Below are 24,386 nucleotides of genomic sequence, written 5' to 3' on the forward strand. Positions count from 1 at the left end.
TTTTCACTATCGGAAAAGTGAATAAATCTTTGGGAGCTGTAACTTCCAGAGTCTTGATCTCCGACCTTGAAATTAATAATTTGAAGGTGGTATAGGCCACTCTGGAGGGAGCTGTGCACTTGTTATTGTATCCCATTTTTCTATCTGCACTCGCAACAGTTCATCAATGATATTACAGAATATCTAATCATTTTTCAAACCTGTTGAAAGTTGATTGCAGCCGATCCTTTTCTCTCATCCTTTTAAATGTTTCTAGGGTTAGGAATATGGTGCGTTCACAACTTTTTGAAAAACATTTATCCCTCCACAATTTGTTTTGCAGGTTAACATTCAAGCCAAAGTGGATTTGCTGAATGAAGTTGGCCTTCCCCTCGCCGTCTCTGGGAATGGGTCAGACGGCGGTGGGGTTGGCGATGGTGAAGATGATGGCTCGGCTCCGAGTCCACAGAGTGAAGCGGTCACTAATGAATTGCAAGAGCTCACGCTACAGTCAAACAATGGTCTTTCTCCATTTAACAGGAGGAAAAATGGTGAGTACCTCCTGGGTGCATATGGCGCAATAGTGCCTAGTGTGTTGGCAGGCTGTTTATGATCTTGTCTTTGTCCAGTGCCCAAGTGAGTGCTTCAGTGGCCACTGAAAAGCTAAATCTGAAGCCGATGAAAATAGGATCAAATTCAGCTGCAATGTCTGTTAGTGTTTATAAGTTCGGTTAATGGATGTTAAGTACCGAACAATAAACAGTCTCCACCAAAGCATCCTAGTCTCAATGTCTTCCTCACAAACAGGCTTGGAAGTTTCTCAACAATGTCTTGGATGGTTGAATAGCTTGCCGATGTTTCCTTTGCATAATGAAGAATGGCTTCTTGGGTACAATGTCCATAGGAATGCCAGCATCATAGAACCATAACCCTGTAGGGGTTTGTGCCGTTAGCACAAATGAAGGTTCACCACGGCTAAATGGGTAGCACTCTGGCCTCTTAAGTCCGACGCTTCACATAATCTAGGCTGGCACTCTATTGCAGTACTGCGGGAGGTGCTACCTTTTGGATGAACCATTAAACTGAGGCTCCGTCTGCCCCCTCGGGTTTACATAAAAGATTCTACACTATTTTGAAGTTGAACAGGGGAGTTCTCCCAGGTGTTCTGGCCAATATTTAATCCCTCAACCAACATCACCAAAACAGATGAAGTCATTAGCAAATTGCTGTTTGTGGGAACTTGCTGTAGGCAAATTGGCTGTTGCATTGCTTGTATTCCTACAGTGACTACACTTCAATAGTACTTCATTGACTGTAAAACATTTTGGGCCTGCCTGAAGCAGTGAAAGGTGCTGTATAAATGCTTGTTATTTCCTTTTCATGGCGATGATGTTGTGAAGGGAATCAAAACCAAGTTTAATTAGTGATCTGAATTATTCTATATACAATGTAGGATACACTTTACTGAGACTGTAGATGGTGAGTTATGGAAGTTGTCTCTACATGAGGCCTCATGTTCCTTCATTATGCTTATAACTGAGTAACTGTTTCAAATAGTCATTTTTTAAAAAGAAAATGTTACGGTGAAATGTAAATTATATCAATGTGCAGATTATCAAGTTATTTTGTCTGTCATCTGTTTTCAATTGAGAAACCTCCATAAAGTGAGAACCATTTCCTGGAGATTTTGTAATGTGACGTAAAATTGTGTAAACAATACCAGGGACAGATTTCTCTTTGCTTTGAATGTGTACCAGCAAACCTGGGTAGGCGGTGGCGTAGTGGTATTATCACTGGACTCGTAACCCAGAGAACCAGGGTATTTCACTGGGGACATGGGTTCGAATCCCACCACAGCAGAAGGTGGAATTTGAATTTAATAAATCTGGAATTAAAAGCTAGTCAAATGATGGCCATTAAACCATTGTCGATTGTGATAAAAACCTATCTGGTTCACTAATGTGCTGTCCTTACCTGGTCTGACCTACATGTGACTCCAGACCCACAGCAATGTGGTCAACTCTTACACGCCTTCTGAAATGGCCTAGTAAGCCATTCAGTTGTACCTAACCGCTACGAAGTCAATAAAAAGGAATGAAACCGGACGAACCACCTAGCATCAACCTAGGCACCGGAAACGACAACGGCAAACCCAGCCCTGTCGACCCTGCAAAGTCCTCCTTACTAACATCTGGGGGCTTGTGCCAAAGTTGGGAGAGCTGTCCCACAGACTCGTCAAGCAACAGCCTGACATAGTCATACTCACGGAATCATACCTGACAGACAATGTCCCAGACACTGCCATCACCATCACCGGGTATGTCCTGTTCCACCGACAGGACAGACCCACCAGAGGTGGTGGCACAGTGGTATACGGGAGGGAGGGAGTTGCCCTGGGAGTCCAACATCAACTCCGGACCCCATGAAGTCTCATGGCATCAGATCAAACATGGACAAGGAAACCTCCTGCTGATTACCACCTACCGCCCTCCCTCAGTTGATGACTTCGTGCTCCTCCTTGTTGAACAGCACTTGGAGGAAGCACTGAGGGTGGCAAGGGCATAAAATGTGCTCTGGGTGGGGGACTTCAATGTCCATCACCAAGAGTGGCTCGGAAGCACCACTACAGACCGAGCTGGCCGAGTCCAAAAGGACATAGCTGCTAGACTGGGTCTGCGGCAGGTGGTGGGGGAACCAACACGAGGGAAAAACATACTTGACCTCGCCCTCACCAATCTGCCTGCCGCAGATGCTTCTGTCCATGACAGTATTGGTAGGAGTGACCACCGCACAGTCCTTGTGGAGACGATGTCCCGCCTTCACATTGAGGATACCGTCCATCGTGTTGTGTGGCACTATCAACGTGCTAAATGGGATAGATTTCGAACAGATCTAGCAATGCAAAACTGGGCATCCATGAGGCCCTGTGGGCCATCAGCAGCAGCAGAATTGTACTCAACCACAATCTGTAACCTCATGGCCCGGCATATCCCCCACTCTACCATTACCATCAAGCCAGGAGACCAACCCTGGTTCAATGAAGAGTGCAGGAGGGCATGCCAGGCACCAGTGCAGCACCAGGCATACCTCAAAATGAGGTGTCAACCTGGTGAAGCTACAACGCAGGACTACTTGCATGCCAAACTACGTAAGCAGCATGTGATAGAGCTAAGCGATCCCATAACCAACGGATCAGATCTAAGCTCTGCAGTCCTGCCACATCCAGCTGTGAATGGTGGTGGACAATTAAACAACTAACTGGAGGAGGTGGCTCCACAAATATTCACCCCCTCAATGATGGGAGAGCCCAGCACATCAGTGCGAAAGATAAGGCTGAAGCATTTGCAACAATCTTCAGCCAGAAGTGCCGAGTTGATGATCCATCGTGGCCTCCTCCTGAAGTCACCAGCATCACAGATGCCAGACTTCAGCCAATTCGATTCAGTCCGCTTGATATCAAAAAACGACTGAAGGCACTGGATACTGCAAAAGCTATGGGCCCTGACAATATTCTGGCAATAGTACTGAAGACCTGTGCTCCAGAACTTGTCGCGCCCCTAGCCAAGCTGTTCCAGTACAGCTACAACATTAGCATGTACCCTGCAATGTGGAAAATTGCCCAGGTATGTCCTGTACACAAAAGGCAGGACAAGTCCAACCCGGCCAATTACTGCCCCATCAGCCTACTCTCAATCATCAGTAAAGTGATGGAAGGTGGCATCAACAGTGCCATCAAGCGGCACTTGCTTAGCAATAACCTGCTCCGTGGCGCTCAGTTTGGGTTCCGCCAGGGCCACTCAGCTCCTGACTTCATTACAGCCTTGGTTCAAACATGGACAAAAGAGCTGAACTCCAGATGTGACGTGAGAGTGACTGCCCTTGACATCAAGGCAGCATTTGACCAAGTATGGCATCAAGGAGCCCTAGCAAAACTGAAGTCAATGGGAATTGGGGAAAACCCTCCGCTGGCTGGAGTAATACCTAGAGCAAAGGAAGATGGTTGTGGTTGTTGGAGGTCAATCATCTGAGCTCCAGGGCATCACTGCAGGAGTTCCTCAGGGTAGTGTCCTAGGCACAACCATCTTCAGCTGCTTCATCAACGACCTTCCTTCAATCATGAGGTCAGAAGTGGGGATGTTTGCTGATTGCACAATGTTCAGCACCATTCATGACTCCTCTGATACTGAAGCAGTCCATGTCGAAATGCAGCAAGACCTGGACAATATCCAGGCTTGGGCTGATAAGTGGCAAGTAACATTCGTGCTACACAAGTGCCAGGCAATGACCATCTCCAACAAGAGAGAATCTAACCATCTCCCCTTGACATTCAACGGCATTACCATTGCTGAATCCCCCACTGTCAACATCCTTGGGGTTACCATTGACCAGAAACTTAACTGGAGTAACCATATAAATACCGTGGCTACAAGAGCAGGTCAGAGGCTAGGAATCCTGAGGCGAGTAACTCTCCTCCTGTCTCCCCAGTTCCTGTCCACCACCTACAAGGCACAAGTCAGGAGTGTGATGGAATACTCTCCACTTGCATGGATGGGCGCAACTCCAACAACACTCAAGAAGCTTGACACCATCCAGGACAAAGCAGCCCGCTTAATTGGCACCCCATCTACAAACATTCACTCCCTCCACCACAGACACACAGCAGCAGCAGTGTGTATCATCTACAAGTTGCACTGCAGCAATGCACCAAGGCTCCTGAGACAGCACCTTCTAAACCCACGACCTCTACCAACTAGAATGACGAGGGCAGCAAATACATGAGAATACCACCACCTGCAAGTTCCCCTCCAAGTCGCACACTATCCTGACTTGGAACTGTATCACCGTACCTTCACTGTCGCTGGGTCAAAATCCTGGAACTCCCTTCCTGACAGCACTGTGGGTATACCTACCCCAAATGGACTGCAGCGGTTCAAGAAGGCAGCTCACTACCACCTTCTTGACGGCAGTTAGGGATGGGCAATAAATGCTGGCCTGGCCAGTGATGCCCACATCCCATGAATGAATGAATAAAAAAAAAACCCACATCAATTTGGATTAGCTGAGATGCATCAAACCCGAGGCCTCAAATAAAAACAGAAAATGCTGCACGTATTCAAATCTCACAGCATCTGTGGAGAGAAAGAGTTAATGTTTCGTCAAAACCGACTGTGTTTCTCTCTCCACAGATGCTGCCTGACCTCCTGAGTATTTCCAGCATTTTCTGTTTTTATTTCAGATTGTCAACATTCGCAGTACTTTGCTTTTTAAACCACCTAGCCTCTTTGCATACAACTGCAGGCTGAAGTATCTTTCCTGTTTTATCTATTGCCAAAGCACTTGTTGCTGTTTTCACTGGCAACTGATTATTTGCTAGAATCTCTCACTGTTGCTGTCAACTCAGTTCTGCTTTTTTGTGTAGCTGCAGCTGCCGTGTGTAAGTCTGATAGGTATTTCAACATTAAGTAGATTAGTGACTTGAAAAAACAGTAATTAAAATACTTTGTCTAAAAAAGGTGTTAAATAAATTGTTGAATAATTGTACACTGTTAACTTTAAGATGAAAGCCTTCTCAGGAAGCTGAACAGATCTGAATCTATGAAGTCACATGAAAACCTAGTGCAGACTGTGTTTTTTTTTTCAATTTAGTAATAGTGATGTCCCAGGGAGTGTTTCGTGTTCTGATGTGTTTTTTCCCCAGCAGGATTTTTACACTGTCTGGTATTCACCACTTTCAAACCATCTGTACGTGGCAAAAAGTAGAGCTAGTGATTGCTTGAGGTTAACGTTGTGGCCACCCTGATATCTTGTGCTTTCAGTACATTTATCCTGAATCCTGCACGCCAAATGTAGTTCCAATTGCTGGCATTTACCTCAGTGAATTTTCTAATTTTGCTGTGTTTAAAGTGCACCCAGCTGACTTGTTGCCATGACGATCCTGTTCGTTAGCATTCATAACAACTGCACCACAAGGCTACTTGTTTTACCTGAAGTGATCTGGAATGTCTTGGCCTTGCTGATGTACCCTATCAACGAAGCCCTTTATTATCCCCCTCAGATTATCCAAAACTATGTTAAATATGAATATTTGGTAATGGTGTGGCCTTTCCCCAGCATGGATAAGCTCATGGTGTAGGGGGCTTGAAAGTTGTAGCTATGAGAAAAGATTGGATAGGCTAGGGTTTTATTTGGAACAGAGGACTGAGGGGTGATTTAATTCAGGTGTACAAAATTGAGGGGCCTAGATAGAGCAGACAGGAAGGACCTGTTTCCCCTCGCAGAGAGGTCAATTACCAGGGGGCACAGATTTAAGGTGATTGGTCGAAGGATTAGAAGGGACATGAGGGAAATCTTTTTCACCCAGAGGGTGGTGGGTGTCTGGAATTCACTGCCAGGAACGGTGGTGGAGGCAGGAATCTCAACTCATTTAAAAGGTACCTGGACATGCACCTGCAGTGTTCTAACCTGGAAGGTGGGACTAGATTTTTTCCGGCTGGTGCAGACATGATGGGCTGAGTGGCCTCCTTCTGTGCCGTAATTTTTCAGTGGTTCTATGGGTAACATTTTGGCATGGGTAGATTGGCTAGCTAACAGGAATCAGAGAAGGCATAAATAGGTCATTTTCTGGTTGGCAAGATGTAACGAGTGGCTTGTCGCAGGGTTCAGTGCTGGGGTCTCAACTTTTTACAATTTCTATAAATGACTTGGATGAAGGGACCGAAGGTATGGTTGCTAAATTTTCTGATGACACAGATAGGTAGGAAAGTAAGATCGGTCATGGACACGATGGGCCAAAGGGCCTGTCTGTGTGCTGTATAACTCTATGACTCTAACTTGTGAAGAGGACATGAGGCTACAAAGGGATATAGATAGGTTAAGTGAGAGGACAAAGATCTGGCAAATGGAGAATAATGTGGGAAAATGTGAAGTCCATTTTAGCAAAAAGAATAAAAAGCATATCTAAATGTTGAAAGATTGCAGAGCTCTGAAATGTAGAGTGTTATGGGTGTTATCGTCCATGAATCTCAAAAGGTTAGTATGCAGGTACATCAAGTTATTAGGAAAGCTAATAGAATGTTGGGGAATTGAATAGGGAGGTTATGCTTCAGCTATACAGAGCATTGGTGAGACCACATCTGGTGTACTGTGTACAGTATGGTTTCTTTATTTAAGGAAGGATGTAAATGCATTGGCAGCAGTGCAGAGAAGGTTTACTAGATTAATACCTGGAATGGGCGGGTTGTCTTATGAGTCAAGATTGGACAGGCTAGACTTGTATCCACTGGAGTTTAGAAGAGCAAGAGGCAACTTGATTGGAACATAAAGGATCCTGAGGGGTCTTAACGGGGTGGATGTGGAAAGGATGTTTCCTTTGGGAGAATCTGGAACTAGGCGTCACTGTTTAAAAATAAGGGGTTGCCCATTTAAGACGGATGAGAATTTTTTTTTCTTTGAGGGTGGTGAGTCTTTGGAACTCTTCCTCGCAAGGCGGTGGAAAGCAGAGTCTTTGAATATTTTTAAGGCAGAGGTAGAGAGATTGTTGAATAAGAGGGTGAAAGGTTATTGGGGTAGGCAGGAATGTGGCATTGAAGTTACAATCAGATCAGCCATGATCTTGTTGAATGGCAGAGCAGCTCGAGGGGCCGAGTGGCCTACTCCTGCTTCTAATCCATATGGTCATATGTGACGGTGTAAACTGCAAATTTCTGTTTTGCAGGTTAACAGTCTCACAACGTACCACAGTTTACTTATGAAATTACAACCATATTAATGTCATTTTTCCGCCCCCCCCCCCCCCCCGCCAGTGCGGATGTTTTTGTTTTAAATTCTTCAGCGTAGTCGCCCCAGTAACTGCATGGAATATGCAAACCAAGGAAACTCCAGCTTGGAGACATTTTGACCCAAAATGTATTCTGAGCAAAGCTGGATTTTATTGCCTTTCTGGGACTCGGACCGGTAACCAATATGAGTTTACTCTGCTTTTAAAATCCACCAGTATGAAATGCAAGTGTGATCTTTTGTCCAGACTTTGAGTGGATGTTAGATGGTGCCAGTTTTGATAAGGTGGAAGTGCATGTGTCACTCCGAATATTAATAGCCCACTGGAATTCATCTGGGACTTGGAAATATTTTTGTCTTATTTTAAATGAAAGACCCTGGCCCATAGTCCAGATCACTTCTTCTTTGGCCTCCTTATCTCGAGAGACAATGGATAAGCGCCTGGAGGTGGTCAGTGGTTTGTGAAGCAGCGCCTGGAGTGGCTATAAAGGCCAATTCTAGAGTGACAGGCTCTTCCACAGGTGCTGCAGAGAAATTTGTTTGTCGGGGCTGTTACACAGTTGGCTCTCGCCTTGCGCCTCTGTTTTTTTCCTGCCAACTAAGGTTGATGAAAGTAACTGAGAGCCCTTTGTGTATTGGGAAGCGATGCCAGACTTCAGTTTTAAAAGCTTGATTATACAAGGAAGGGAAGTCTGAAGAAGTTAGTCCCACAGTTGTGAGGCCCTGGAAAACAATGCTTGAGAGTAGAAGACAGTAAAATGATTTAAACTAGGTGAAAAGGAAGTTGGTGTCATTGGAGCGTGCAATTTTTTTTCTTTAAGAACAAATTCAGTGAAAGGGTTAATGTTGATTGCTGAAGAAAGTTAGTGATTGGCCGCGCAGGGTAAAGTCCGCTGGCATTGTAAAAGCTTTGTGTGTTCAAGGCTGTCCTAGTTGAGGGTGAGCTCATATATGTTGGCTGTATCTAACTAATCGTAGGAGTGGCCCACACCAGAACATGCCGGCACACTGAGCAGTGGCTACCAGTGATGGTCTTTTCACACAGGTTTTTCAGGAGTGAAGTTGCAGGGGAGCAAGAGGGAAAAGAAAAAAGCGCGGCTCGTGACCACAAGCCACCAGAAAGCGATGGCATTGTTTGGAACGGAGAAGCCAGTGCTCATTATCCACTATATGTATCGAACAGGTAAGGCAGCGTGCATGCAGGAAGCATCTGGGTGGAACTTAACTAAATGGCTGTTCACCACTTTGGAGCAGCTTATTCCCAGCGGACTAGGTTAACTCTCAATTGTTTTCCTAGTTAAGTAAGAGAGACCGCTTTTCAGCAAGAGCTATGGAGCCTCAGGGATAGTAGTACTGTAGTTTAATTTTTGTTGGCAATCCTGCTGGGATTGCCTATTTACTGGTATTCAGACTGAAGTACATTCCATTGCAGTTTCTGACTTGCCTCCAAGTGGCAGCATGTTTGATCGAATGAAGAATCTCAGCAAAACAGTTTGCTAGGCTTTTGCAACTGCACCCTCTTTATAGACACTGGGGTCTTTATCTCGATTTTCACAACCCCCCCAAAAAAACCCCTCTGTCGTGCACTGTTTCTCAATTTGAGAGTGGCATCATGATGCCAGGGCTCCTCCAATCCTGCAGTGCAGTAGGTGACCAACGCGGCTCAGGATTAATGTTCTGTTTTATTCCTTGATCCCTTGCCGTAGAACCTGATAGCCTTGTAGATCAGAAGCACGATGAGGCAGAGGCCCAAATCTGAGCCATGATACGCTGTTGCAGTCCACTGGTACACCAACTGGCTGAGGTAGTACTGTGCTATACCTTACTGATTCAGTAATCGAAATGGGGGAGACTCTCGAATAACAGTCATTGTTATTCTAGAATCACTGGACGGTTATTGTTTGGCAAAGAATGATTAACAAAGCGTAGCTTATTTTTTGTCTTATAAGCTTGTCCATCTCTCTACCTGTCTATCTCCCTCCAAATCTGGCACAGGCATGATGGGCCGAATGGCCACCTGCTGTGCTGTAAATTTTCTATGTTTCTTAGAAAATAGTAGCAAAGTGAATGTGGCCTGGGTGGTAGGGGCGATGGAAATAGGTAGTGCCAATTGTGTCTCAATTCTAAACTGCATCCAGAACCAGACAGGTTTATGCTTGAACGTCCCCATTTTGTTTTACTATGGGAGGAGGAGTTTAGCAATACTTTTTAAAAAAGTGCTAGATTTCTCTGGACAGCATTCAGATTTTGTAACAGTGCTATGTGGAGGTCCAGTGGCAGAGCCCGTGTCATATTTAATCTTGCCATAATTTTGATTACTAAGCTCATAGCTCTATCCTGAGTTTTGCTTTCGTCTGCCAAATTCATTCTGTAATGAATGATGTCTAAGCTGACCTCATCTTGTTTTGCTTAAAGTGGCATAAATACCTGTAACCATTCCCCACCCCCAGACACGACATTGGAGGGGTTGCATTGTCTGCTCATGATGGTCTTTCCCTCTCCTGTTAGCAGTAATGCTAGTGGAGATGCGGGGGGGAGGGGGTGGTGGTTACTGTTTTCTGTAAAAGAAGAGCAGTTCAGAGACTGTGTATCATCACTTTGCTACAATTGCATAGAAATTACTGTGTGAAAATATGCTATTTGGCCCATCTAGTCCGTGTTGGTGTTTATCGTCCACGAGTAGTTTCCTAATCCTATGTGTATGCCTAGTTCCCTTACGACCAGAAAGGAAGTTTCTCTTCACTGTCCTACATCATTTACATTCAATCTTGTATTAATGGCCAATAATTTCAGAGCATGACGGGGCCCCCCTTTTTATTTTTAGTTTTTTCATTTTTCCTCTGTTTTATTTTAGTTTGTTTGATCATTCATTTTTTTTTGTTTACCTCTTTTTTTTTGTGTGTTTGTGCTTAGGGCCAGGGCTGTTCATTTTTCTGTCAATTAACACCCTCTCTGCACTAATACTTTGTCTTTCAGCACACCATTAACATACCGTTTGCCTTTGCTCCATGACCTTCTGGTCAGTTATTCTCTGTAATCTTGTCCTGTCAATGCCTCTTTTGTTATCTCTTGCCCCACCCCTGCTTTATTTGCTTAAAACCTATTACGTTTCTAACCATTGCCAGTTTTAATGAAGGGTCACTGACCTGAAACGTCAACTCTGCTTCTCTCTCCACAGATGCTGCCAGACCTGATTATTTCCAGCTCCTGTTTTTATTTCAGATTTCCAGCATCTATCTGCAGTATTTTGCTTTTCTGTATATTGTATTAATGGCCCCTCATTTTAGACACCTCAACGACTGGAAATAGTCTCTTGCGATCTACTCTGTCCTACCCCTTAATAATTTTAATTACCTATATCCAATCACCCCTTAATGTCCTCTTAATGAAACCGCTTCAATTCCTCCCTTGTATGTTTTCTCCGTGGCTCTAGGACAGTGAAGGAACAGTCAATTCCTGGCTGATACCCAAGAACAGCTGGTGCAATAATATAGATATCACCACAGCCATTTGCTCCTACTGCAGAATGACCATCATTGGAGGGTAGTAGCATCTGTTACATGGCCCGTAGCTAGCTAACATTGAGGAATGGACCATTTGGACTCCTATGTACAAACTCTATGCACTGGGACACACTGTTATGTGAGCATAGGAAACCAGTATTATCCTTAATGAGCAGATGTTGTAGGATCCTCGAAATCAAGTTCAATGGCCAAGACATATGGCCATGTTCTTCCAACAGTTGGAGGTGGCATCCTTTCTTTCCCTTGTGTAGATAGGACCTATAGCTGTTGGTAAAGAGAAGTAATTTTAATCTGTAATGTACACTCACTGCCTTGAATGTCCAGATTAGAGTGTTGGTCAAGTTGAATCTGTTCCACTTATTTCAAAGTCCTTGCGTGATCACTGTAGTCTGAGAGGGTGAATGTGAAATTGCAGCGTCTTTAGCAGGTTTTGACAAGTTTATATACGGAGGAAAGCCAATTACTTGTTGGTCAGTGTGAAACAATTGCAATAGCAATCATATCATCTTCAACCTTTTCTTAAAGTTCTCCCTTATTTCCTTTTTGTCGTCCCTGTCCCCGCCACCGCTCCCTCCCCACCCACATCATAAAGATTTCTCTGTGTCGCTTTCCAGGAAAGGGAAAAGGAGGAGACAATTGAGGCAGTGTTTATGATTGCATTCATTCTTGCTCCTTTCCAGTTAACTAGCTTTTCCTTCTCTTCTGGTTCCCCAACACCGTCCATTAAGCGAGCAGATTCCCGCCTGGAACTACTAGCCCTAAGGTGCGTGAAAGTAAACCGATTGGAATGCTGGTGATGTTGCTATTTTGTGGGGCAGTGCTCTGTCTCAGGTTCTCTGAAATAAGGTGCTGCGGGGGCAGGCATCTAATCTCACTCCTTTCCAGGCAGTCACTGAATTCTCCCCTAGGTGCAACAGATTAACTTCCAATGTTGAACAGTCTAGCTCAGCATCGCGAAAGAAATCCTCTAATTCTGGCCTCTTGGCCATGTGTGATTTTTGTCGCTCCACTATCGGTAGCCATGTCTTTTGCATCCTGGGCCTTCAGCTCTGGAATTCCTTTCCTTAACAATCTTCACCACAAGCCCCCCCCCCTCTCATTCCGATGTATAGTTCCTTAAAAGTTGCCTCTTTGAGCAAGCTTTTGGGCACTTTCCTAATATCTCTGTGGCTTGGTGTCAGATTTTGTCTTAATGCTCCTGTGAAGCACCTTAGGATGTTTTACTTGACTTAGAAGCTGCTATATAAAAGTTGTGTCCAATGCATGCTGCTGCTGCGAGGGAGCAGGGACAGGTGGTTGTAGCAGCACTGCAGCACAGTGGCTAAACTTTCGCAGGGCAATCAGAGTGGCACTCCACTGAAAAACACAGGCTCTGTTAATTTTCCTGTTTATCGTTTCTGCCAATTAAGTAAAGTTGCCCCTTTTGCGGTTGTTAAACTCTTGCTTTTTTTTCTGCTGAAGAACTCCTTTAAACCCTGTTTTAAGTCAACAGTCGGCCCCTGTTTGACCTCACATGGACACATTCTTTGTTAATCAGGCTGTATTAGCAAAGTGCTGCAGCCCAGACATTTTGCAAGCGTGACGGATGAATTTTGTGCAGACTAGGTTTAGGAGCAGCCTGCAGTCTGTGCTTGCACCTACAACTTGTTTGCATAGTGACAATATTGAGATACTGTTCAGTGCCAGGAGGACTGTGATCAGGGAGGGTCAGCAGGCAATTATTTGTGTAGTCTGGGAAAACTTCTGAGTGTTTCTGTTAAGCTTCTCTCCAGGGGCAGACTTGTAATTTAACTACATAAGTAAATAACTTTCACAATCAACTTTAAAAAGAAAATGATTCTAAATAAGCAGCCTTCGATTGTAAATGTGCTTTTGATAGCTCATCCAGCAAGACTCTGCCACTTCGTTATGTTTTTAGCCCAGGTGGGTGGACCCACCCTTGTCTCATAGAGACCAAAACCTAATTTGGTTTTGCTCCTGTTCTCTCTCTGGTTTATATAATAGGATCTGTATAACCAAATTCAATTGTGAAGAAAGAACTTGGATTTAAAGAATGCATCTCACGTCTTCAGAATGTTTCAAGTGTTTTATAGCCAATGGATTATGCTTGAAGACTGCTCACTATTCCTGGATCATCCTAGAATGCAAAGATAACCTCCTGGCTTCTTTCCTATATTGCAAACCATCTGCCCTGTCTCCTCCACCCTTGCTTCCAACAAGTGTGAGGAGCTCATTCATATGCTACTTTCTCACTAAGATTGAGGTCATCCCAACAGCTGCCTCTACCACTTCCCTCCCTTCTCCTAGCCCACTAGATCATCTTACTCTAAAGTTCCCCCTCTGTCCTAGCCCTAAATGCACCTTTGTTTTCTAGTTTGTCTCTCTTATTTTTCCTTATGCCCTCTGAGTTCATCTTGCCCATGAAACCCTTGACTCTATTGCCACTAAATTCCTGATCACCCACTTTCCCTTCTGGTTCCCATGTTAAATGATATTAACGGCTGTCTTCTTGTAGAGTTCCTCTTTCCTTCAAATCTGCTGTCATTACCACTCTGTTCAAAAAAAAAAAACCCTTGACACCTTAGTTTTTGCAAGCTAAGGTGCCATCTCCAACTTTCCTTTCCTCTCCAAAGCCCTCGAACATGTTGTAGCCTCCCAAATTTGTGCCTATCTTTTTCTGGAATTCCATTTGGAATCTCTCCAATTATGTTTCTGGGCCTCAGTACTGAAATGGTTCTCCGCAAAGTCACAAATAACATAATTAGTGACTGTGACAGAGGTAAACTATCCTTTCTTGTCCTTCTTGACCTGTCTGCAGCCTTTGACATGGTTGAAAACTCCATCCTCTCGATGCCTGTCCACAGTTGTAAAGCTAGTTGGGACTGCACTTATCTGGTTCAATTTCTATCTATCTAATTGTAGCTAGGGAATCCGCTGTAATGGCCATTCTTCCTGCTCCAGCACAGTTACTTCTGGCATTCCTCCAAGGATCTATCCTTGGCCCCTCCTGTTTCTAATCTACATGCTGTTCCTCGGCAACAGCATCTGAAAACAGTGTCAGTTTCCACATGTATGCTGATGACATCCACTAACTCACCACCACCTCGAGCAATCCCTCTACTGTCTCTAAATTGTCAGACATCCAGTATTGGATGAGCAGAATTTTCTTCAATTATATATTAGGAAGACCAAAGAAATTGTCTTTGATCGCTGCTCCAGACTCTCATCCCTAGCCTCCAACTCGATCCCTTTCCCCCAACTCCATCCCTTTCCCTGACAATTGTCTGAGACTAAACCAGATCATTTGCAGTTTGGTGTCATATTGGATCCCGAGTCGAACTTCCAACCATCTAAGGCTGCTTTTTTCACCTCCCGTAACATTGCTCGAATCATCCCCTGTCTCAGCTCATCTGCTGAAATTTTTATCCATGCTTTTGTTGCCTCTAGACGTGAGTGTTCCTTTGCACACCTGGCCAGCCTCTCACATTCTACCCTCTGTAAACTTGAGATCATTTGAAACTCTGCTACCTGTGTCCTTACTTGCACCACCTGTCCACCCATCACCTTATGATCACTCACTCACATTAGTTCCTGGTTAAACACTGCCTCAGTTTTAAATTCGCATCCTTGTTTTCAAATGCCCCTCTCTAGCCCCATGACCCTCTGAGATCTCTGTGCTTCTCTAATTCTGGCCTCTTGAGCATCCTAGATTTTAATTGCTGGTGGCCATACCTTCAGTTGCCGAGTCCCTAAGCTCTGGAATTCCCTCTCTGAACCAGAGCGGTCAGATGATGCCTCGGTTTAATGGCTCATCCAAAAGACAGTAGCACCTTCTCAGTCCTCTGCTTTTCTGTATCGTTTCCCCAATTTCTTTGGCAACTCCAAAAATGCAAATAAGCGTTTGAAAATTCTGTGATTATTTGGTCCCATATTTGAGTCCACATTCGCTCAGGAGCTTAAAATTCTATTTTTTGTTGGGTTTCTTTTTTTTAAGTGTAAACATGGAGCTGGAGGTTGCCTTGAAAGAATACTTGCCTCATTTGTGCAGGTTGATAACTCAGCACACTTCACCCTAGAGTAGTGGGATATGTCTCTGTGCCTGTAATCTCCACATAGTTTCCTATCTCTGCTGTGGGATGGTGCACAGCAGATGTGGATGGTTCCCCATGGTGTGTGATAATCACCCTGCGATTGCCGTCTTCCACCTCAGTTGTCACTATGGTTCTTGGCGCATAGCTAGATGCAGAAGGTAGGGGGAAATGATTTTTTTTGATTGCGCATCGCTGGCAAGACCAGCATTTGTTGCCCATCCCTAGTTGCCCTTGAGATGGTGGTAGTGAGCTGCCTTCTTGACATGAGTGAAATGGCCTAGCAAGACAGAGGGCAGTTAAGAGTTACCCACATTTCTGAGAGTCTGGAGTCAAATATAGGCCAGACTGGGTAAGGACGGCAGATTTCCTTCCCTAAAGAACATTAGTGAATCAGGTGGGTTTCTAACAGCAATCCAGCAGTTGCATGGTCACCATTATTGATGCCAGCTTTTTATTCCTGATTTATTCAGTGATGTGACTTTAAACTCCCCAGCTGCTACAGTGGGATTTGTACTTGTCTCCAGATCAGTAGTCCAGGCCTCTGAATTACTTGTCTAGTAACATAACTACACTACTGTTCCTAGTAAAATGTTTGTGTTTAAGATGCTGGTAATGGAGGTACTTTGTGTGGTGGCATTATGTCATTCCATGCCTGCTCCGGCAGTGCCCTTAATTCTTGAAATCTGATCCTGCTGTGTTAGAAACACTGAATTTTGGGCAAGTAAAACATTTGACAATTTATTTAGGATGCCATCCCATTGTTTTCTGGAGGAATCGGTATTGTTGGTCTTTGTACTTGGCGAGGTGTGTGGGCAGATGTGCATTGGTTGTAGGTTATGGTCTATTCCACAATTAGGTATGGTGCAGATCTCCTTCAATGCTCTGTGTACTTCAAGCAGCCCCTCAGAAAGAGTGCACTTTAGTGTGACACTTCAATGTTATACAGTCTATCCTTATATCTGCTTCAATTTAAGTTAGAGTTCAGTGCTGGTCTTCAAGGGTTGGTGGTCTTGTGTTTGGGTTGGAAATTCGTTTGTTTTTTTTTGTTTTATTCTTATTTCTTCCTTTTTTGTTTCCCATTAAGAGCACTCGTCTACACCTGGCGCTCCTGAGATGGGAGGGCAGGTGAGCGAGGTGCGGACTTCTGCACGACTTCGACGCCAGTGCTACTCCACGTTCAGCCAACAGGAGGAGCGCTTGCTACAGGGTGAGATGATTAAGAGATTTCTTCCTTTTATTTGTGTGTATGGGTTTGTATTGGGCGGGATGCAGGTAAGATGTTGAAAGTCACTGTGGCCAAATCTGATGTAGTGATTTCAGATCACGTACAGTCCTTTCCTGCGGATAATGCTTCAGAAGAAGAATATTGTTTTAATACACTACATTGCATGCAGTCGATTGAATATATTGTGGGCATCTTAGTAACATGACAGTTTTCCTGAATGTTGTGTGGCATTGTTGGTTGGAGATGCACTTGAGCAGTAGTTATGGTTCACGTCATCTGTTCTGTTCCTACAGTACTTTTCCTTTACTGCCTCTTTCATATTTTACTCAGCAATAGATTCTCACACCCATGTTGCAGGTTTGCATTACATCAAGGGCTTCTGTGTAGTAAATTATCCATAGTTGTACTGCACTTGCATCTCCCCTTCCACCAAAGAAGTTTGGAAATCATGAAATTGTTTATGCATTAAGCAGCCAAATATGTACAATGCACCTGGTTTAGGCTACTTTTCCCTGTTAATAGTTCCACTTCCAAAATGCTTTGAAAACAAATTCTGGAGCTATATCCCAATGGCAGATGCGCCTATGTTGTCCCATAGAAATCACTGACTAGACTATAATCCAGTGGAGGGAGGCTGAGAGTTGAGATAGAGGGGGAAGAATGGAGAAAGACCTCCAGAGGTTGTTTATCAATGAATGTGAATCTCAGCAAGGATGTGAGTGTTGGCTGAATGGGATTGAATGCAGGGTGTAATGTTTGCATATTTGTTTAGGATGAGCTGGAGTTTGTGTAGTGGGTCGATGCACTATTGGCTACAGCATTGTGGAAAAGCATCTGGGGAGGGCATGCAATTTGATGCTAATGTGTGAAGTTTCTGGTAGAAACTGAACAGGACAGCTAAAATCTTGTGAATAGAGACATTTGCCAGCAGCTGCCTTGAGTGCTGTAGGACTTGAAGCAGACCACTCATCTCCTTCCTTGGCTAGGAATGGACACATGTAGAAGGTAGAATCTACTTTGGAGGAGCACTTTCTCTTTCCCCCCTTTAAACAGAGGAAATGCTGTGGAATTGCATTTTTTAAACTATGCTTTCTTTTGGCAGGATTGAATTGTACAGGTCCGGCTGTTGGTTATTTGTATTTGGTGTACGTGAGTCTTTGTTCTATTCTGTACACAGTAAGTTCCCCGTTTTGGTGGGGGAGCCAAGAGTAGATGTCAGCACTTCTGTAGGGTTGGTGACCATTTGTGAATTGCCTTTGGCTCACCCACTCAATTCCTAACAAGCAAATCTTGTGAAGATGTGCAAATGTGTCAAATCCTCACACCTGTTGGCTCTGTAATAATGATGAGAATAACCTGAACCTCAGCAATGAGACATTGATGGTACAAATGTTTAGCAGGCCTTGTCTCCTTGAGAGTAATTTTAACCTCACTCACCCAGTGGGGATCTGATTGGTCACTCGCTTTCCATTCCCCCTTGACTTTTTTTCCATTAAGTTTGGAAAGTAAATTTGCGCAGGGTGTGAAATGGCCGATCGATCCATTCCACTGGTCCATTTGGCTGTTGCTTATTTTAAGGCTTGGAATCATAGGATGGTTACAACCTAGAAGGAGGCCATTTGGCCCATCGTGTCCATGCCAGCTCTCCACAAGAGCACATTAACTAGTCTCGTTCCCCCGTCAGCATAAAATGCAGGCCTTTGCTGGACAATGTCTTAAATGGTCACCCTAGAAGAAACATGATTTAAATTTGAGTTAATGTTTCACAAGATTTAGTTTGGCTCCAGTGGGGGGAGTGCTTTCTATTGTTTCCTGTAATCCTGCTGAATAAGTAAACAATTTGCAAAGAATTTTGTTCCCATTACCAGTATGGTCATGGTTGAGGAATCAGTCGGTGCTTTGAAGACGATTCAGCAGCTACTGGAACAGAGGCCAACGCTGAGATCAATAACTGCTATCTTGTCTGAATTGATTTGACTGCGTGATTTTATTCATTCAAAAAAAGGGCTGTGTTGATTCAAGCCTACTACAACAGATTCCTGTAAACCAGAAATATCCATCCTGGAAAAAATTAATGCTCAGTATATTACAGAATTGAAATTCAACTTTTTCTCTGAGTACAATGCACAATTTCCAGTTTGTACCTCTTCTTCTTCTTTGGCCTCCTTGTCTCGAGAGACAATGGGGAAGGCCATACTTTACCCATCCCTCTGCGGCACCCAATCAGTTCTTAAATAATTCTATGGTTTCTGCCTGCATGATTCTATTCAGGTTATTCTATGTGTTGATTGCTCTATGAATAGCCACTCTGACATTAGTGCTAAATTGGCCCTTTATTGGTTTGACCCTGTCTTTTCCCCTCTCCTCGCCCTTCCTCTGGGCTCGGCAGAGGAGATGGCTGGCTTGTGAGATCTGTAGTCGATTTTTTTGTTTGCTGCTGCAACTTCCATATTTAAAAAAAAAAAAAATCCTGCATGTACAGTGCCTGAAAGTCATGGGAGTGGCTGGGATGTGTTGGTACTGAGCGTTTCCTTCGTTTGTGGCAAGTTGGATCACTTTCCTCTTGGGTATAACATGCACGAGGAAGGTGTGCTTCTCAGTTCAGTTTTTGGAAGTCAGGTCTTTTGACTTTTAGTTGACTTCAAATCTTTCAGTTCTAAAATGTTAAAATGTTTTTGAGAGGATTCTTACCATTTTAATTCCTCGACGGTCTCCCTGGCCCGTGACCTGTGACTGAAAGGGTGGGTCAGCTGTGTAATCCAGGATGTGTGCAATGACTAGTGTTTGTATTTCTGCAGAGCAGGAGTAATCTGCCAGGCGTGACCTCAGCCCTCTGGAGTGCTTGGCTACAAAATAATGCTCCACCTAGTGGCTCATTGAAGTGGCCAGACTTCAGCGCTGTTGGACAAATTAAATAGTGGCTTGGAATTATTTGTAATAACAATGTTGGTGATAAACACCCTGATTTAGACCATTGCGTGCCCTGATGCTCCAGTGGAATATAGATATGCGCTAACATTTGCTGGGAAAATTGATTATGGAGTTCACCGCAGTGAGGATAGTGCCAAACCAGAATCAGAGAAACCAATGAATCATTTTCGCATGTTTCCTGCAGGAATTTCAAGATAATTTATTTATATCTGGCAGCCTATTACTTAAAAAAAGCAATACATATTGGCATAAGAGCAAAGGTTATTACAAAAATGACTTTCTCTAACTCATTTTGTATCATGAGGCTCTGGCTGGGAGCTGTGGATTTGAAGGAGACTGCTGTATGTTATCCTAATTGCTATCAGAAAGGAATTTCAGAAGTAATGCAGTAAACGGTCACCCATGAGTTTTCCCAGTGTTTTAAGGATTACCCTAGTTTTGTTGATTACTGTATCTCGCAGTGGGAGAAATAAGTTAGTATAACATTTTCTTTACATTCACCCTTCAAAAAATGGAGGCTCTGCTTTTATCAATCTGATCAGAAAAAGTTTGAGTTTAATCTGTGAAGTATTTGTGGCATCTCCAAAGCAGCTGTATTGTGATGCGCAGAAGTGATATTTCTAATGTTTCTTGCATTAATGTGAAAGAGTAATTGTAATTTAGCTATGGACAAATAACATTGATCAAAACCAATGATGCTCATATCCAGGATGTAATCTTTGAGAACTGGGATTCTCGAGTGGAAATGAGAATGAATGCTAATGTTGTGCAGAGGAGAACGCAATAGGATGGTGGTGTGAAACTGTTTAGGCAGAAAGAAAATCCAGATGCTGACTAGTTTGAAATTAGTTTTAACGTGAAAGTAATACATGTCCATTTGGCTCCGGGTTCAAACCCATATTCCCAACAGACACATTGCAGTCAAGCACTTTATTGTCTGATTCTTTTTATTCTATTCTTATGACCATAGTTAAATATATACATTGTGCTTATTAAAGGAATCGGATTGTGGCTTGATAGATCACAACTGTAAATTGAGAAGCTTACTAAAAATATTCAATGAATGCATTGCAGCCAGCAATAATAATTAGGAAGTTGCCCCAGCAGAAATATACAAGGAAATGAGAGATTTCCAATCATTATATATTTGTGTCAAATTGAAAACTTATTTAAATGAAGATTTCTGTAATTGTACCGAATGCACTGAGCCCACTAATTCCATTCTGTAACTAAGTAGCAGCAGTAGTCCGTTTTCATTTCACAAATTCCCATTTGTCATTGAATTTAATGGAGCTGTAACTATGTTAATTAACTGTTCATTGTTTTGGCAAGGGAACCAGCAGAGTAGTGCAACTCTCAGAAAATTAGGGTATGGCATGAGAAATGGTGCAAGTTACATTTGCTCGAATTTCCTGGGACTGTTGTGCTGTGATATCAGTCCGATGAGACAGATGTGCCATTACAGTGGTGCAGGTCTCCAGGAAATTCTGGGTCAATGTTTTGATGCTCGTTTTAGTCCTTTGAAAACCAGCAAGGAAAGTAGAAAGCTTGAAAAAACAAAAACCTTTGAAGTGGTATTGTGATATTTAGAACACTACTACCTGTGACTTTTCAAGTATTGAAGTTCCTATTGTAGTCAGTAGATTGGCTATCACATGTACTTTAGCTGCCTTCAAAGCAATGTTAATAATTGACACTTACCTTTTGAGGTAAATGTAGTCTGTTGCACAAACGCAAGGTGTAGCATCCAACCGATTTGTGAAGACAGTATAGGTAGCACAGCTTGTCAGTAGGAGTTGCGATGAGAACATGAAGGCAAAGGGCAGCCCTTCAATCTCACTCCAAGGCGAGATGCTAATGCTGAGAAATTAGATTTGTCCAATTTGTGGCACTTTGTACCAGCACCAAGCACTCCCAAATTAGGTGTAATGCAGCTAAATGCAGAGTAAAGGTATTCAACAATGTGCATCAGCCCCAACCTCAAGAGGGACCCTGTACTGTAGCAATGTGACATTTTTTTCACTTTCCACGAGTTGTACTGTGCCCTGAGTGAGATCTCCAATTGGTGATGAACTGGAGAGTGTTTTTTCACTGTGGCCCATGCTTCTTGGAAACTACATTAAGACTGGCAAAAACATTCACCCAGGGCCTTCACAGCCAGCAGACAGAGGAGGCTTTCGTCCCGTCAGCCAAGGCTGGATTTGAATCCTGATCCCAGAGGTGAAAGGCCAATGTCTAATTCACTGTTCCACCCAGTTTTCCGGTGCAGCACCATGCGTTAAATGCTCACAAATATCTCCTAGGAGTGTCTGTGATCTGTGACTTAATACGTACAGAAGCAATGTAGTGGAATAAAACACTCATCATGAATAACACATTTTCTGAGTAAACTGCTTGGTCTGGCATTACAGTTTGAACTATTGCAATATCCTGTGTCTAGCAGTTTTGCTAATGAATAATTTGAAGTCCGATTTAAATGTAAATCAAGATTAACTTTTATCGAAAGGTGTGCATGGTTTGTCTTTGCTTCTTGTCAGGTGTTGCTCCTTCCTTGAGTTCTATACACCGTACACCTCCTGGAATGGCGACCTGTGCTCAGTTCTCACTAGTGCTATTTCTTGCCAATGACTGAGAGTAGCTAAGATGACTGTCTCTGTAAATTTTATCCCTACCTCCTTCAAACCCTTTAGCCATTGTTTCTACCTGCTCTCAATGGCAGGGCTGCGATCAGGACCTGGGTTCGTGTAAGACTGGTGTCTGAGCAGTCCAGTGTGTCCCTCAATAAAAGTCATTATCCATTGCACAGCAGAGCTGTATAGCAAGAGTTGAAAGTTTTACTGTAGGTGATTAATATCAGAAAAAGTTTCTGAAATCCAGTGAAACTCCCAATGGATAAGGCAACCAACATGAATGGTTCTACCTACTCCCTCGCCCCTCCTGCTACTAATTTTTTTTGAGCTATGTTCCATGGCTACCAACAGCCTCTGCTACCTCAATCAAGTTGCCATTCTTCAGTGTTGAAGACGAGGCCATTCAGCCTTCAGGACATCATGATGGAACCCTGGGGGTTAGCACCGCAGCCTCACAGCTCCAGCGACCCGGGTTCGGTTCTGGGTAGTGCTTGTGTGGAGTTTGCAAGTTCTCCCTGTGACCGCGTGGGTTTCCGCTGGGTGCTATGGTTTCCTCCCACAGCCAAAGACTTGCAGGTTGATAGATAAATTGACCATTGTAAATTGCCCCTAGTGTAGGTAGGTGGTAGGAGAATGGTGGGAATGTGGTAGGGAATATGGGATTAATGTAGGATTAGTATAAATGGGTGGTTGTGGTTCGGCACTGACTCGGTGGGCCGAAGGGCCTGTTTCAATGCTGTATCTCTCTATGACTCTATAACTCAATCCTGTCTTCAACTGTGATTTCCATGACTTGTATTTTCCAATAGGTGGGACTGGGAAGCCCCGATTTTATTTATTTTTTCCTTTTCTACCCCCGTGTCTTCCATAAGCCATGATTTCAGCCATGGTAGAAATAAAGACCCAAATGCTTCTCTACAAGTATTAAAGCTCAAATATTACTGGGCTTTCAATTAAATCAATTTTTAAAATTAAGTAACTATTTTGGTTGCTGGAATTCATCTCCTACACTAGGATGTGCTGTATTTCTCTTGTAGTGATCTGAAACTTGGCCAGATGATAAATTACACGTGTATACAAGTTATATTGACGCCCCTTCAGGTCTGTCATTGACATATGGACCCAACAGCTGTGATGTTACTCAGAACAGTTAATAAAAAACGGTGATGGGTGGTGTGACATTAGAAACCTTTTTTAAAAAGGTTTAAAAAAAAAAGGTTTCTACTCAAAGAAGTATGTGTTGGTTGGAGCCAAGAGGGCAGCTGTGTGTTTACTATTTTGGTTGCGTTAAGTCAGTTGTTGCTGTGTGTTATCGGCCCTGTCTATGCAGACTGGCAAATGTTAGCCTGCGTCACATAAAAGGAGGCTGCTTCTGGTTCAGATCTCTGGTCTCTGCTTCAACCTGAGAGATTTTGGATCCCATTCTGGCTGTTGGATTATAAGCAAAGACAAGTCTTTGTTTTTCTTTGAAACCAGCTACGAGTGCAGAGTGAATTAGGTTACTCTGATCGAATGTCGGGAGTTGGATACAATAGTTGGAAGAGTTCTTTGTGCACTGCTGTACCGTACCACTGCAGGCAACAGTTTGCCTTAGAAAAACTTTAAAAGTACTTCCTTCAAAAGCAGTCTTCTACCATGCTGGACAAGACCAGGAAAATCAAGTCTGTCTTGTCTGAGATTTTGTCTGTCACTGGCCACAACATGTGGCAAGAACTGTGCTGCACTGACGGTACTCTCCACAGTTACTGTGGCTTAAAGGAAGGTTAGCTTTCTGCTGCTTTTTGGGACAGTAGTTGTAAATGAGGTGTACTTGGTATCTGCCAAGCTTAGTTATGTTGACCAGCCTACATTGCTTTCTGCTTCTGAGTCCTAATTTAAATCTGCAGTCAGTTGAATTCTTTTCTGATCCTTGAAACTCCTTGTGGTTTGAAGGCCGTTTTGCACTTTAAAAAAAAATCTGATACATGATGCAGAATCTCAGTGGAACCTGATCAAATGGCCACCCAGTACCCAACTAGGAAAGGATGAAGGGTTACTGACCCGAAACGTTAACTCTGCTTCTCTTTCCACAGATGCTGCCAGACCTGCTGAGTGGTTCCAGCATTTCTTGTTTTTATTTTGGGAAAGGAGTTGGGGCTGGGTGAGGCGGGGTGGGGCAGTGGTGGGTGGAAAAGGAGTGCAAGTCAAAAGCTGGAGAGTGTTAGAAAAGAATTTAAGAATATATCATTGA

The 24,386-nt window shown here is 43.5% G+C and overlaps 1 protein-coding gene across 1 annotated transcript in view; it reads left to right on the forward strand.

Moving 5' to 3' along the window:
- The window catches only part of LOC137353321 (myocardin-related transcription factor A-like), a 179,388-nt gene that overhangs the window by 35,813 nt on the left and 119,189 nt on the right, over window positions 1-24,386 (forward strand). Inside the window, 2 exon segments of the mRNA XM_068019461.1 lie at window positions 323-530; window positions 16,455-16,577. Of these exon segments, the coding sequence (XP_067875562.1) occupies window positions 323-530; window positions 16,455-16,577 (331 nt within the window).

Source organism: Heterodontus francisci, chromosome 41, assembly GCF_036365525.1.
Source record: "Heterodontus francisci isolate sHetFra1 chromosome 41, sHetFra1.hap1, whole genome shotgun sequence".
Lineage (NCBI taxonomy): Eukaryota > Metazoa > Chordata > Chondrichthyes > Heterodontiformes > Heterodontidae > Heterodontus > Heterodontus francisci.